The sequence below is a fragment of the Apium graveolens genome, unplaced genomic scaffold (genome assembly GCF_009905375.1).
Source record: "Apium graveolens cultivar Ventura unplaced genomic scaffold, ASM990537v1 ctg8975, whole genome shotgun sequence".
Classification (NCBI taxonomy): domain Eukaryota; kingdom Viridiplantae; phylum Streptophyta; class Magnoliopsida; order Apiales; family Apiaceae; genus Apium; species Apium graveolens.
Window position 1 is genome coordinate 13323 of NW_027421627.1, and position 16318 is coordinate 29640.

The following is a 16318-nucleotide window of genomic DNA, read 5'->3' on the forward strand; positions in this document are numbered from 1 at the left end:
TAATTCAAGAAGATGAGTAAAGAAAATAAAAAAATGCGTAAAAGGAGAAAACTAAACACCAAAATATCATCAGCTAACCACATGAATCTGGATAGGGCATTTTATGATTGTTTATCATGTATTATTTTGCAACTTGGAGATATAATTGTTCTACAAAAAATATTGTTAACATCATAGCTAAAATTAAAAGGTTTCTGAGATCTATAAGAGAATTCTTAATTTCCCTTGTATAACGAAAGGAAAGAGCTAGCAAATATCAGCTAGCGATCAAGATGTGAGGAACCTGCAACATCACCAACGGCTTCTGCATTTGGCCCGCATCCCATCGATAGCTTTTGAAACAAATCTTGTAATTTTTTTAAGGTTATAGGGCGTGCCTGCATAATATGTATAGAAAATTAGATATTAGATAAGAACATTTAAGATACATTAGTGTGTGTACTTGTGACTCTGTCCTCGCGACAAAAACTCATGTAAAAAATTATGTAATATTCAAAACGAGGAGTCGTGTATCTAGAAGTATTGATGTCGGTTTTGTTGTGCAACTAGAGATGCCCATAGAAGTTGCTGAGGCATACAAAATTGCAAATACTGTGTGCCTCCAGTATTTATGCGTAATATAGATACTTTTTTTTATAAACTTGGATTTTGGTAGTGAAATTTGCTGTTTTGTGCCACAATAGAGTCCACATTTTTACATGTATATAAGAGATCATCTGGATGGACTTACACGAAGGGCTTCAATATATGGGGCAGTCGTCAGTATTGGCGGAATGAAGCTTCTCAAGAGGAGACAACCCCTGCTGCATTCGAATCACATCAAATTATGTTTGTTAAGTACAACAACCAGACCGCCCCAAGGGACATAAAACCAATCTCAAGCTATCCGGTGCTTGGTCAGAGACATTTTTTACACAAGTTCTAAATCAATAATACAATAACTATAGGAACGATATAAGAATAGAAACACACAACAGCTTGGAAGATATGCTTACAAAGGTTGCTGGCTAACCTTGGATCATCGGACAGTATGACATAACATTGAATAATATTCTTCAAAACTGTAGTAGACGGTTCATCCTGCATCTTTTCAATTACGTCATTAAAAACCTTCATGATTGCACACAACCGGTTTGCAGGCTCACAGCAATACTGTAGTCCCTGCTCTTGCATCGTTATTCTTGACATTATCCAAGATGCAGTCTGTATAGCCATATACAAGTGTTCAGAGTGAGTTTAAAGAGCCAATTAACTATGGGTGTCGATCTATTTATATTTTGATGGTGTACCGGAATTGTTTCAGAATTATTTGCTCAGGTTCTTACTAGGACGATCAAGTCTATGCCATGCAATATAAACCTTATGATTTATATATGGCTGGGTAATAATGTTCATCTAACACCAAAATATTAGATGTTCATCAAATCGACTTGATATGTATTAATACGAAACATGGAGTATTAACTAAAAATCCCTTTTTCAATAAACACCTAGCAGAAACACTAGAAAGGGATATTAATTTCAAATTTTTAGTAACCAGATTTTATACTCTGTACTGTCTTACATTACATGTAAGGTGATATATTGCAGTAAAAAATGCTTGGAAGCGAAAGAATGTTGAGTTCAAATTTTAATGGACACTTACTGATTGTGAAAGTTCGTTTCCATATTCTATGGATTTTAGACACAAAGGGAAGAGTCCTGATTCAAGCAAACAGTGAACAGCAACCTTTGTCGAAGGGTCGCCTACCTGCATAGTAGAGAAGATTCGGATGATATTTGGAGTAGAACCTTATAGGCATATCAGATCATATTAAAGCAAATTGATATGCAATCTGGTAAGAAATAATGGACATTTTCTTCAACTATTGTTCTGATTAAGCTAATTCATCTCAACATTGCATTCAATTCAGAGCTGAAACTTGAAAGGGCGGGTAGCAACTAGCAATGAGAAAATACTTCCATGCAAGGTTACTGGTGCTTAGCTGTTTTAATAATTCAAATGGCTAAAAGTATAAAAAATTGAAGGTATCATGTATTGATTTAGAGTGGAATTCTACCTCCTTCAGAAGACCACCAATGACCCCAAGCTCATTAGCCTTAGGTACTGGAATGACTTGCTCGTTTCTTCAGTCTCCAAGAAAGGGTACAAGTAACAATGTATCTGAACTGCAAGGACAGAAGTAAGTTAATACAAGTCTGTCTACGATTAACCTTATCTAGCTCCTTAATTATCCTATTAAAATCAGTTAATAACAATATTTGAATAAGTTATGCAAAATCCTCATCCCAGAATTTATGTAACAAACTTGTAACTTCAACTGAATCCTTGATTTCACCTCAGTGTCCTGTTTCTTTGGTGTTCACATAAACAAATCATACCAGCTTGAAATAAAAAGTGAATGCATTTATATATCAAAACACGTCAAGTTCGACAATATCTTGTGTGGTCTTTAAGTAGCAATATCAGACATCAAGAAATCAGCAAAAGTTATAGAATGAAATTAGCTTTTATCATTTGGTGAGAAGAAGCTATAACTGTGGATACATCCAACTATGTTGAAGAAGACTAATGTAAATACTGAATACATTAGCAGAAACAAGTCACATAGCTTTCAGAAAGTTCAGAAAAATACCATTAAGGAATTGCATCTTGGTTTGAGGGTGAGTGGCCAAGCACTGCATTCAATAGAAAATACACTTTGATATTAGAGTTGCATACATAATTTTTAAGTACATAGAGGACCAGCTATGGCTCCTGCATAAGTAAAAATAAATTTGATGTATATAGATAATAAATTTGATAAGTAAAAATAAATTTGATAAGAAAAAAGTTTGAAAATTAGGAAATCGAACATATAAAGCAAATACATTACAAAGTTAATACCACTAGAAAAGGAAATTAAAGGAGCGGAAATGACCTCAAACAAAACAAGTACATCACAAACTTTACTTGAATCTTTCATAGTAAGTTTCTCAGGTGTTAATGACTTGTATATAGATAATACTTCCTGCAATAAAGAAGATAATTCCATTAATCACCAACTGTAAAACACAACATTCTTATTTGAATAGATAGAATAGCCAATACAAACCACAAGGCTGAGCTTGTCAAACAAAGTAGTAAATCATTTAAATGATTCCAATGACCATCATGTGCGGATTTTATAAATTATATCAAGTTCTGATTCAGATGTGATGCAACTTGATCTTAACGGTAGGACTTCTCTAAGACGTGTGACATAAAAGTTGCAGAACTTCCTTACAATGCCTATTTTCCAGATTTTTGGGTTTCAAAATTTCAAATTTCCAAAATATTTGAGATGTCCGCAAATCTTCTCATTAGTTCAATGAAAGATTTCTTCGGCAACTGACAAGCAAAGATACGGGTGCAGAAGTGCTGGGGTGCGTGGACAAAAATCTAATAAATAAATATAATAATATGGAAATTCAGGTGCGGGGGACACGACATATAGAAATATAGATTTTCTCTAGATTTGATGTTACATATATTCAATCTGGTTAAAAAAACCACAAACTATAAGCAAATTTAATCAAATGCATAACTTATTGATCTAAAACACAAAATACAGGTAAAATATTTTAATTTATGCAAAAATGAACACTAGCATAATACGTTTGTATTTACTAACAAAAACTGATACTTAATTTTACGAAAATAGGCGGTTAACATAAATTTTGATTACAAATTGTGGGGAAAGAATCAAAATTAGGATTCAGGATGAATCCCCTATCCGATGAGGGGACGTGCATGTCATAGTATCGGACACAAGGATGAAGGGATTCACAAACAAGTATAATCATTTCAAAAGACAAGAAAGAATAAGGATCATTAATCACGAAATATTGATTAAATACTATATAACTGGGGGACACTGGACTTGAGAAGATCAAATATAACAATGTAACCTAGATACTGCCATTTTGGTTTAGTAGTCCACTTCAGTATTAAGATGTGAGGAAGAAACTCAAATCAAAACACGGAACTTTTATTGTTAATGTTAACCAAAATTAGAAGTTAATAAAAAGAATTCACGACATGATATAAATTTAAGCAAGCTATTAAAATAAATACATTTAGTTTGATCAATGCAAAGCATTTGGTAGACCCAAGTCATTGTGCATACCGATAGGAGTAAGAAAACCGTACTGATTGACCGCCAAATGTGGAGGGCCAAATCTTGAATTCTTCCCTGTTTCTGTATTGATAAATCACATGTTAGAAATGAAATATACTATATCACCCAATAGACATTAGAACATAGAGTGTAAATAATTTGACTCTGCAGGCTGGACTGCACTTTAAACTTCTAACAAGCATACTTAAATGATACTATACAGTCATTTAGGCGAGTCAAGATCATCATTTCTCTGCACATACTTATTGTTCTAAATAAAATATAAAACTACAAAATATCGAAAGAATCCACGTAAAAGTGACATTTGGTGCATACAAAGATATATATTTGCACATTCCGATTGAAGAGATACTTTCATAAATCAGACTGATTACAAATAAATATCGATCTGTGTTTGTGTATGAACCACATAAAGAATGAAATCAAACAAATGAGTATATCTGGTTTACATAATCCCTGGTCGATTAAACCACACTTTATGAAAATGAAATGACCAGCATAGACATCATAAAATCATGACAAGGCCACAATTTAACTTGTATTTCAACATATGAATGCATAATTTAAACTCTTTAAAAACTCAGATCTATTGTCAATTACTTCATGACACTGTTGTCACCTTGTATCGGATCACGATAAAGAGAGTCAGGGAGATTCAACATTGTTTCAGACAAAAACCCTAGACATGAACTGAACAAGATGGCTGCTGCTGTTATGTTGTGTAGGAAAAGAACACTGAACTAAAGATGCGGCAATATATTGGAGGTTGTAGGAATGAATATTTTTTCGGTATTTATAAGATTTTTCATTTTGCTGGAGTCACTGCTGTGTACCTAGGATTGGGTGCTGGACGTATCCTTTTTGCGGTTATTTGGAAAAACAATTTCTAGGGGACGTTAGAGGTTCATGGTTTTGGGCCTAAACCCACACTTTACATACCTCATCCTTACCTTTTACATGTAAATTTGTGATTAAATATTTGTAAGATTTTTCATGTTTTGCATCAAATAATTTGGGATAGTTTGGGAAAAGAAAATTGTTATGGTATATAAATAAGGTTGCACAAAAATTTTAAAATCTAGGAGCAATCTTATACATGTATAAATTTATACCAATTATTGTTTGTACCATCACGGTAATTAATAAACAATAATTGGAAAATATGATTTTTTAAATAACTTATATTAGTTAAATCGTACATGATGGTAATAATGTAATTTCAACATACATATATTTCAAGATACGTAATGATATTTGATCGTATTCGTGACTTAAATAAACTACAGTATTTTGCAGTTAATTTAACATTAAAATCAAATTTATTCCAACCAACTTGTAACAGTCAATTAAAAACTTTAGAAACGGCTATAAAGTTTATACATGGTATAAATATTTAAAAAATGAAGTTTTTTTAAAATTTGAAACCTAAATGATATGTTGTTTTAAAAATTTGCAGATTTTAATGAGAATTTCTAATTCAAGATCTCCAAGTAATACTAATATATGGAAAAAATTTGAAAATTGTAGTAATTATTATTTATTCAAACAAAGTAATTAATAAATTATAATGTTCTTAATCACCTATGGAAGTAAAGTCGTTAATGATAATATTTACGTTAATTTTTCAAAATACATAAAAGTGAGATTTCAATGACATTTTGATTGTATTTCATGACATAAATGGAATCTATTATTTTGCCTTAAAATTTATGTAAAAGATAAATTTATTTTCAGCTATCAATAGTTACAATAATTTTGGAAACAACTGTAAAAAATTTAGGTTTAACGGATATAAATTTTGAACTATACTAACATGTTTAATAAATTCGCAGATTCGAACCAGAGTTTCCAATCAAAATTTGATGAATCCAACACATTATGTGAGGATTCTATTCAAATATTTCAAAAATCAATTAGTGTAGTACTTTGTATAGGATTAATGGTGGATTGATGGGTCTAATCGAGAATTTTAGAATATTACTTTTTATCATTAATTTATAATTTTTTTAACCTTCGTACTCAAACCACATGTAAATAATTGGGTAGGACGCGGGTACTCGTCAATGTTATTTTTCAATTTTTTTTTGCTTTTGAAATGCACTTTTTTTTAATTTGTTTGCTAATATAGATCTAGTGATAGATGGTTAAACCCAGACTAGAAAACCCATGTGGTCACAAGGCCTAAAATTAACGAGAACTCAACAGCCCAGTCTCACGAAAATTTTAACCGCTACCAATTCATTTTAAAATCATGGATTATAATATTTTAAAGCAAGCTGTTAAAGTCAAATATATTGATATAAATGGATCGACATATTTAATTTGGATTTCAATTTTAAAAATCTTTGACTTGTGTGTTATTCAATAATAAGTTCTTTTTATATTAGTAATTGGCAGTTCGTAATCCACTTTTATTTTTATTTTTGCGATTTCAGTCTACATTATTTTCTCTGCCAACTTGCACCCCATAAAATTGATTTCTCTTCTATTTGCACCCCGTTAATGACTTTCCATCCAAGATAACCGTTAACTTTAACGGAAGTAGAGACATTTCAGTAAATTACTAACGAAAATAGAAGAAAATAAAGTAAATGAAAAGTCTCTTGGTGTTGGAATTTGTAGTGGCTTGAAGAGCTGTCTGAGTTTGTTGAATGATGTGAAAGAGAGTTGATTTGAAATGGTGCTCATCACAATCTTTGCTAAACATCCAAGATGGAGTGTTTGTACTTGAGCTATGGCCTGCTTCTCCCCCTGTGTGCATGAAATCTTCTTCATCATCATCTTCATCCCCAAACTCCTCCGAACCACCAGCTGGATAGTCAAATTCATCACCAGCTGTGAAGGACATGGTAGTGATTGCATCATTGGCCCTTTGCATAGAAGCAGTTGTGTGCACGAAGTTGAGAATTCTCTTAGAAGCCACATTGTCCTGTTCAGCTAGAACTTGATAAGCTGGAACATGGTGAGTAAATGCCTCAGCTTTAAAAGAAACAGAGTCTAAGACAGCTTGATAATCTTGCTGAAATAGCTATTTCTTTTCAGCCTCATTGACATCCCTTAACTCACTAACAATGGGATCTTCCCATTCTTCTGTACCTGCTTTTCTATCATAATCTCTCTTTTCTTACATCAAGGGCTCCCCTTGGCTTCCCACCCTCACACCTACACCTTCACCTACTAAGGTGGGACTCCACTCACTCACTTTTGCCAAATAAAAGAAATACCTTGCATATTTTCACTCTTTTCCTCTCCTTTTTCCTGAGAGCAATTCAGTCTCTCACTATGTTCACTCCCTTTCCTCAATCCTAAGAGTGATTGTACAACTACTAAATCATCTGCACTTGTGACAACAGTTGAGATTTCAATTTGTGCAGTGATTGTCAACGGATGAGAAACATCCGTCGAAGTAGTAGTTGAAAGTGTCAATGGATAATTGTTGTTAAGCACATCCGTCGAGATACAATCACTGGTCAACGGATGAACAATATTCATCGAGATAGTGGAAATGACAGAGTTTGGAGTAGAAACTACTGTAGAATATGTGGTGATTGGTGAGATTTTGCATAGTATTCTTAGTAGAATCAGAAAGAAATGGCAACAAATCATCTAACAAATCTTTGACTTGTGTGTTATTCAATAATAAGTTCTTTTTATTTTAGTAATTGGCAGTTCGTAATCCACTTTTATTTTTATTTTTGCGATTTCAGTCTACATTATTTTCTCTGTCAACTTGCACCCCATAAAATTAATTTCTCTTCTATTTGCACCACGTTAATGACTTTCCATCCAAGATAACCGTTAACTTTAATGGAAGTAGGGACATTTCAGTAAATTACTAACGAAAATAGAAGAAAATAAAGTAAATGAAAAAGTCTCTTGGTGTTGGAATTTTTAGTGGCTTGAAGAGCTGTCTGAGTTTGTTGAATGATGTGAAAGAGAGTTGATTTGAAATGGTGCTCATCACAGTCTTTGCTAAACATCCAAGATGGAGTGTTTGTACTTGAGCTATGGCCTGCTTCTCCCCCTGTGTGCATGAAATCTTCTTCATCATCATCTTCATCCCCAAACTCCTCAGAACCACCAACTAGATAGTCAAATTCATCACCAGCTGTGAAGGGCATGGTAGTGATTGCATCCTTGGCCCTTTGCATAGAAGCAGTTGTGTGCACCAAGTTGAGAATTCTCTCAGAAGCCACATTGTCCTGTTCAGCTAGAACTTGATAAGCTGGAATATGGTGAGTAAATGCCTCAGCTTTAAAAGAAACAAAGTCTAAGACAACTTGATAATCTTGCTGAAATAGCTATTTCTTTTCAGCCTCATTGACATCCCTTAATTGTGTTCTAGAACAATGTTGATAATTTTATTATTTGGCCATATTAGTTCTTAAAGTTTCAGTATCTATTTTTCTTCAGGAATTCAATTTTACCTGGTTATTAACAGGTATTTAAAGTGCTTGCATAACGGGAAGGATCTGTCATCGATATTCCACTTCAGTGCCTTTTTTACTTTTTGAAAACCCGTTATAAACATTAATGAACGAGAGACTTAAAGTTGTAGTTCATGTGCAATTTTTGATATTATTCCACCAATTATCGTATCATAATCTTTAATTTTTTTGGATTGTTATCTCTTGTGTAAGGTGTGCTCTCATGGATCTACAACATTAATGAACGATGAGCTTTTTTGAGTTTCAAGTGGAGGTGAACATATCTCTCATGCCATCCATCTCAAGGATTAATGATTTTCTCCCTTTATTTCTTCCTATTACTTTTATATTTATCGTATTTTTCTCCTTTCATCTTCTCTTTTCATGGAATTTAGATTTTAGCCTTTACAATATGTTCTCCTGAAGGCATGTACATAATTTTAACTAAGATGAGCTTTTCTGAGTCTTTTGCACGCTAGGAACCAGGTGATTGATTTATATCTTGGATCAGAGTTACAAAATATGTAAAGTACAAAGTGATTATTAAAGTAGGGTCTATTTATCAAGCTTCAGGTTGGATAGCGATCGCATTCTTAGCTAATCCTCCCATAGGTAAAAAAGTTTTAGGCATCATCATCTTATCGGTCATGAACATTCACTACGCCATAAGTGCACATAGGCAACGATTTTTATCCAGCGTTGCATAAAAAGCGTTGCATTATCTACAAAATTTTCAGTTTATTGCAACATAGTGGTGAAAGCGTTTCATTACATTGAAGCTACCATTGCTAATAACTGTTAGTGTTGTGCAGCATGCAACAGTAGAGGTCATAGCGTTGCATTAGATATTTTTTTTATTTAATAAATGCTGACGTGGAAAATAAATCTGAGGTGGCGTGCTGGGGACCCACGGGTGCTAACGTGGCATGTTAACGTGTCATGCCACGTCAGCATTTTGGGCCCCACATATGGGGCCCATTGGTGACGTGGAATGCTGACATGGGATTAGTGGGACCCACATGGGGGCCCAAAATGCTGACGTGGCATGCTGACATGGCACACAGTGGGGCCCACTTCCTGATGTGGCACTTCAGGCATTGTATTTGCTTTATGGTGTTGCAGTAGGTTATTTAGTGTTGCGTTAGTTATTGTACTATTCTTAAAATTTATTTATTATATTTATGTTATAATTTTTTTAAAATATTTTTAATTGATCCAACCGTACAAATTTTGTTTCCTACTAGTTTTAGAGATGTGTAATTTTTTTTTTAAAAAAATAAATTTTATATCACATGCTTTTTTAATAGTCAAACCCTGGTGCACACGGGTTCACATTACGTAGTCTTGTTCCGGGTGGTGATTCTATTTTTTTAAAATTTTTGTTCAACGATCCAACCGTACGGATGATGATACCTACTAATTTTAAAAATGTCTAAATATTTTTAAAAAAATTAAATTTTATATCGTATATTTTTATAATAGTCAAATTACGGTCAACACGGGTTCCTATAACCAAGACTTGTCCCGAGTGGTGATTCTATTTTCTTGAAATTCTTGTTCAATGATCCAACCGTATAGATGATGTTACCTTCTAATTTTAGAGATGTTAATTTTTTTTTTTTTAAAATTTAGATTTTATATCACGTGCTTTTTTAATAGTCAAATTACGGTCAACACGGGTTGCTGTTACCTAGTATTGTCCCGAGTGATTATTCTATTTCTTTAAAATACTTGTTCAACGATCCAACCGTATGGATGATGATACCTACTTATTTTAAAAATGTGTAATTTTTTTTTTTAAAATTTAGATTTTATAGCGTGTGTTTTTATAATAGTCAAATTACGGTCAACACGAGTTCCTATAACAAAGTCTTGTCCCGAGTGGTGATTCTATTTTTTTAAAATTCTTGTTCAACGATCCAACCATACGGATGATATTACCTACTAATTTTTAAGTTGTGTAATTTTTTTTAAAAAAATTAGATTTTGTATTATGTATTTTTATAATAGTCAAATTACGGTCAACACGGGTTCCATGTAGATTCTTGTCCCGAATGATTTCTATTTTTTTTTTAAATTCTTGTTCGACAATTCAATTATACAAATAATTGTTCCGATTAATTTTATCATTGTCGTGTTATTTTGACATATATTTTACATTAGTTATACAATTTTCTTATAATATTTAAAATTGTAAATATTAATAAAAAACTAAAATAATAATTAAATGATGTTGAGACACAGATCTGCACACTTTCCCAGGCCAAAAAATTGGGCGGTTATTTCCCCCTTAACAAAAATTCACTCTTTCTCTCTAAATCTGAGCTGATGCTCGAAAATTAAAATAATATTAAAATAATTTACAGAAAAGCAACGAGATATTTATCAAAATAATTAAGAAATTATGATTGTAAAGACTTAATTAAGTCAAGGCCCAGCCCGTTAACAGACAAGCCCTAAAAATTTATCATTTTAATATAAAACCCTAACAAACATAAATCATTAGCAGTGGCCGCCTCGTCTTTCAACCCCTCTCTTCACTCAGATCTTCAGACCCCTTCTCACCTCCACCATCCTCTCCTCCGCTCACCTTCTTATTATATTCTCCTACACATCTCGATCCGAGATGTGTAGAAATAATCGAGAAATCAACAACATAATCCGTACAACACGTTTCTCGAACCGCCTTCGTATGCTGAAGCAATATTTCGATCGTTCGATGGAGAAGATAGCAACGGAGGAAGTGGAGTCAACGGTCATGATTTGTTCGCAACTTCGACTTCACATTCCGGAGCGAAGTATGTGCGAATCACGGTTTCAGATCCTCAGAAGGAGCAAGACGTGTCGAATGGGAAGTTGCCGTTGGTGAGGACCACAGATGTGGCGTCGAGAATGTTGGATGGGGCGGTGAAGTTGCCTTGGCAGTTGTTTGGGAGGGAGAGTTTGCAAGGGAATGCATTGGATGTGAATGAGGTTGCGTTGCCTGCGAAAGGAGGGAGGGATTTGTTGAGGATTTTTAAGGAGTTGATACAGTCGGTTACGAATGATTGGGGTGCGGTTAAGCCACCGGTTGTGGAGGAAGATAAGGAATTTTTCAAGAGGAAGGGTAAGTTGCAGGATTTTGAGAATCAGATTGGTATTGCTTCTCAGCAGGTCTATTGAACTCTTTTGATGTAAATTATAAATTTTGAGTGTTATGTTTGTCGGTTTATATAATTAGTAATGTTTCTCGATTCAAATATGTATTGATATTTGTCTGATAATGCTGATCTAGCGATACCATTTTGAGTTGCGACATCTCAGACTTGATTAAGCTTAAATGTATGTTAATCAATTTCCTAGCTCCATACAATAAAGGAAATATCGATATTTGCCTCGGTGTTATATGTAAATTTGTAATATTTATTACTGTCATGTAGTTGATTTAGGTACTAATAATATGTATAATGAAATTTGACGTATGTTATTGACATGAAATTAAAGCTCAGCAAGAAATTGGGGAGACGATGGGGCAACTGGGGTTGGCTTTTGTCAAGCTAACGAAGTTTGAGGCGGATGAGGCAATGTTCAACTCTCAAAGGGTGAGATCTGCAGACATGAAAAATGTGGCTACTGAAGGGTTTTTAGCACATAAACGCAGTGAAAATGTAAATTTACTCTTAAAAAGAACCGAAACCCTCCGCAGGATCCATGCGAAAAAATAATATTTAATTCGTAGTTCAGTATGTTTACCTTAAGAAGCTTTACGTTAATGGAAAGATGGAGGTCTTTAATAGCGATCCAAGAACGATGAACGGAGATCCTTAGCAGATGCTCCTCAAGTGTGAAGCACTCCACCGGTATCCATCAAGAAAACGATGTAATGAAGGAGGAGGAGATGGAGATAATTAGGGTTTTTGTCAATCTTTTGGTTAAGGGAAAAATAGGGTTTATAATAGTATATTTATAGGCAAAATTTTCAGCTAATTTTTTCCATAAAATATTATTATTATTAACCCTTTATTATTCTCACTAATAATTAAAACACCTTTTAATTATTAATCCTTTTTCTAAATTCTTTAGAAATAATTCTCTCACTTGATTTAATTTCTAAAAATTAAATTCTTAATTAATAATATTAAGAATCTTTTCTTAATTAATAATATTAAGAATCTTTTCTTAATTAATTTATAATCAATTAAATCTCATTTAATCAATTATTAAATTTGCCAATTAATTATTTATTTCATAAATAAATAATTATCAGCCATTATTAATTAATTCCTCCACCATTAAATCATTATCTTTTATGGTGTGACCCTATAGGTTCAATATTAAGCGGTAGTAGAAATAAATAATAATAAAATTATTTTATCATTATTTATATAGATTCTCTAATTCATTAAATATGATTAATAAATTAATCATATTTATTCTACATCGTGAGGGATACTTCTCAGCATATCGCGACTATCCGGATAATACGAACTCACTGCTTAGAATACCAAGAACCTATTCAGTGAGTAGTTACCGTACAATTAATTCCTTCTACGCTGCAATATCACGATTAATACAAGGCATAAAACTTGTGTCAAGCCTATCTTATTTAATCACTTGCTTTCCCATTCACTATGCTTAGTTCTATTTAATGTAAATTAGAAACTCCTTTCTAATTTCATTCACTCTGGCCAGAGATTCCTGGATTAACATAAGTGGATCAGCATTGAACATTCTCTTCCTACACTGGAAGGGGTAGATCCTTTATTGATCATACCCTATCTTCGTGTACAAATTCCTATACCCAGTAGAGCCCTTATAATTGTCCCTTGAGACTAAGAACTAAACCAAAGCATAGTTCAGTGTACACAAGATGACTATGATGACCTCAAGTCTAACGATACTTGTACAACTATCACTATGTGAACAACTGCTGACACGTGAGTGAACTCCATTAGTTGTTCAGCTGGTGAGTCATGTTCAGTGAACTTATTCTATTATAAGCACCTACATACTAGCTATAGTGTCACCAACAATGTCTATGAGAACAGACATCCTTCATAATGAAGCAAGCATAGTATGTACCGCATCTGTGCGGATTATTAATTACCAGTTATAATTCTACGACCAGGAACTATTTAAGTTTAGAGTTATCATCTTTTAGGTCTCATTATTATGATCTCATCACAATCCATAAAAAGCTTTACTCTAAACTGTGGTATATCTTATTTAAATATTTAAATAGATAGAGCCCGCAATAAAAACAAACAAGCCTTTTATTAATATCATGAAATCAAAACAGATTACATAAAAGTTATTCCTAAATCCTCATACATGATTGGACTTAGGACATATCACTTTCAGCTACTGCTGCTGTCAATACTAGCAGACTCTATCGGGAGTTGAATGCACAAACTGTCAAGCATCTGGTAAGTTACTGGATTGTTGTACTTTCCCAGACTTGAATTGCTAACTTTAATCATGATACCTTTATCTTTTCAAGCATCTTGTTCCACTCGAAGTGCTAGATATTTACAGATGCTCAATTCTTATACTGCAGGATAAGCTTCATGACTATCTTGGGGTGATGTTGGCAATTAACAATGCATTTTCTGACCGCGCGAATGCTTTGTTGACGGTGCAAACTCTTTTATCCGAACTGGCCTCCTTGATGTAAGGATTGAAATCTTGAAGCTGCTTCATCAAAGATTTTTTGTGGTGACAGGTCTAGGAATTCGCAAAATAGATGAGTTGAAAGAAACTGTAAGAGTAATAGAGGAAGCTAAAACCTGTGCAGTCAGAGAATATGAACGGATCAAGGTACATGTTCTTCCTTCTAGTGCATGTATTACCCGAACACTTCAGAATTTTAGTCACACCAGTATCCATAAATTCTTGAACTAGTTTTTGAGCTGAGATAATATAGTCTTTAAGTAGTTTTTTCTTCGTCCAATAACAATCATTATAAAAAACTGAATACAATAGGAGGGTCTTGTACTAAGAAAAATAGTTAATGTGTGTGTCCTTAAGTGGATATTAGAACCTTTCTTCAATTGCTTTATAAAGTAAATGTGCATAAGTTTGCCCTTGCTTGAGTTATGCTGACAAATTAAACATAGAATAATTATCATTCTGTTGAATTGGATCTTGATATTCTTATAAATGAGGACTTAATTTTTTACCAAATAAAATAAGTTAGCAGTACATAGTCACTCAGACTTATTGCTAAGTATGTAGCATAATAAGCAACGAAGAGTTAAGCACCTCAGATTTTTAGAAGCAAGCAAGAAAACATAATAGGATGAAGTATTTAGCAAAATATACAAAGTAATTAACACAGAAGGAGCATAAATGTGCAACACTGAGTATATAATAGAAGCGAAGTCGGTCAGGAGCAATGGGGTCACCAAAATCAATCCCAGTAATCATTATTTAGAGACACTGAATATAAGTTCTAGGGTCTTTTATTTGATTGTGGCTACCAGGACTGTGGTGGTATGTTATGGATGTTACTCCTAGCGACATGGGAACGAGAGTATATCCGTGCTGTCCCTTAACCACTTTTCATGGTTCTATTCAATTAGATAACAAGGCAACCTGGGTTACATGAAGCTTCTTATCTATACTATGACAGTATTGTTAATTCTTATTCTAAACTGTATATTTGTGTTGTATTTGCAGTGCTTACCTATTACCATCGACGTCGGCACAAATAACCACAAGTTGCTGGATGATGAGTTCATTATTGGGCTCAACAAAAGAGGGCAACTGGGCAGGTACTTTTTATCTTCCTTTCTGTAATTCATAGATATAATTACTTGCGGTCTACAACTAAAAACTAATTTTGTATGCATTCACCTGCATCAAGGAATTTGCCGAGCTTCTGGCGGAGTTTATGTCTACTGTTAAGCAGAACTATGGAGAGAAAATCATCATACAGGCTTGTTTGCAGTTTCAAACATTTAAGTAGATAATGGATTTTTATATGTTATAAATTCTAATCATTTGACATTGATTCTCAGTTTGAAGATCAATCTTATGGTTGATTAATAGTGATTTATAAGTTTTCAGGGTCAACCTGACAGTTATCACGAGTTGATCGGGAATCCGCACCATACTGAACGCCTAGCACCAGATGAAGTGGCCATGCTTGTGGTAGGTTGAGTGTTTTTGTAAAGTATATGCACTAAAATGTGTAAACTTTATGTCCTCTTATTACTTCTGTAAAGGCTTACCTAATGTTGTTTTATAATTTAAAAGACAAGTTTGAAAGCCCTGTCTGGAGCAGTTTCTTACATAGATTCTGATCACCACAAAATGCTTCTTTCTTCTGTAAGTAATAGTGCATTAATATTTTTGCTCATTTCTTTTTCCATTATTTTTTTCGGATTTTAGTTTTTTGGTTGTTAAAGAAAGTTTGTTACCTTCAGATAAGTGGCATGAGCTTGTGGAACTATGGTCCAGATGTGATGGATGTATTGGTTGAGTTGGTTGTTGCTTTGATATGTAATGCTACTCACTATACAATAATGATTATCATTGCTTGTTCTTATCAAGGATTAGTTTTGCTTTTACTACATTGTAGGCTGCAGTGAGCGGAAAATACCTCCATCTATGCTTGGATATGCTTGTAAGAAATTTTGTGCCGCCTTTATCTTTCCTTAGGCTATTACAGTAGCCACGTGGTCTTGCAAAAAAAGAGCAAATTCTTTGTCGTGTGCATGCTGCTTTAAAGGAAATTGCTGATTTAGTTCC

At 33.5% G+C, this 16318-nt stretch overlaps 1 protein-coding gene across 1 annotated transcript; it reads right to left on the minus strand.

Moving 5' to 3' along the window:
* Positions 1–260: 260 nt before the first annotated feature.
* On the minus strand, positions 261–7008 carry LOC141705510 (uncharacterized). The gene is made up of 6 exons (XM_074508430.1): positions 6900–7008; positions 4149–4220; positions 1646–1791; positions 1013–1203; positions 731–803; positions 261–377 (listed from the first exon to the last, which is right to left on the minus strand). Exons 1-6 carry the CDS (start codon positions 7006–7008, stop codon positions 261–263), a joined length of 708 nt encoding a protein of 235 aa, XP_074364531.1.
* Positions 7009–16318: the final 9310 nt, after the last annotated feature.

What these genes read in the sequence shown, in the direction of transcription:
- LOC141705510 (XM_074508430.1), bottom strand. Translation starts at nt 7,008, where the DNA reads ATGTCCTTCACAGCTGGTGATGAATTTGACTATCCAGCTGGTGGTTCG. An exon ending in CGGTTTTCTTACTCCTATCG is followed by an intron (nt 1,792 to 4,148) that starts GTATGCACAATG and finishes TATGCCTATAAG; the next exon opens with GTTCTACTCCAAATATCATC. An exon ending in ATACTGTCCGATGATCCAAG is followed by an intron (nt 804 to 1,012) that starts GTTAGCCAGCAA and finishes ATTCGAATGCAG; the next exon opens with CAGGGGTTGTCTCCTCTTGA.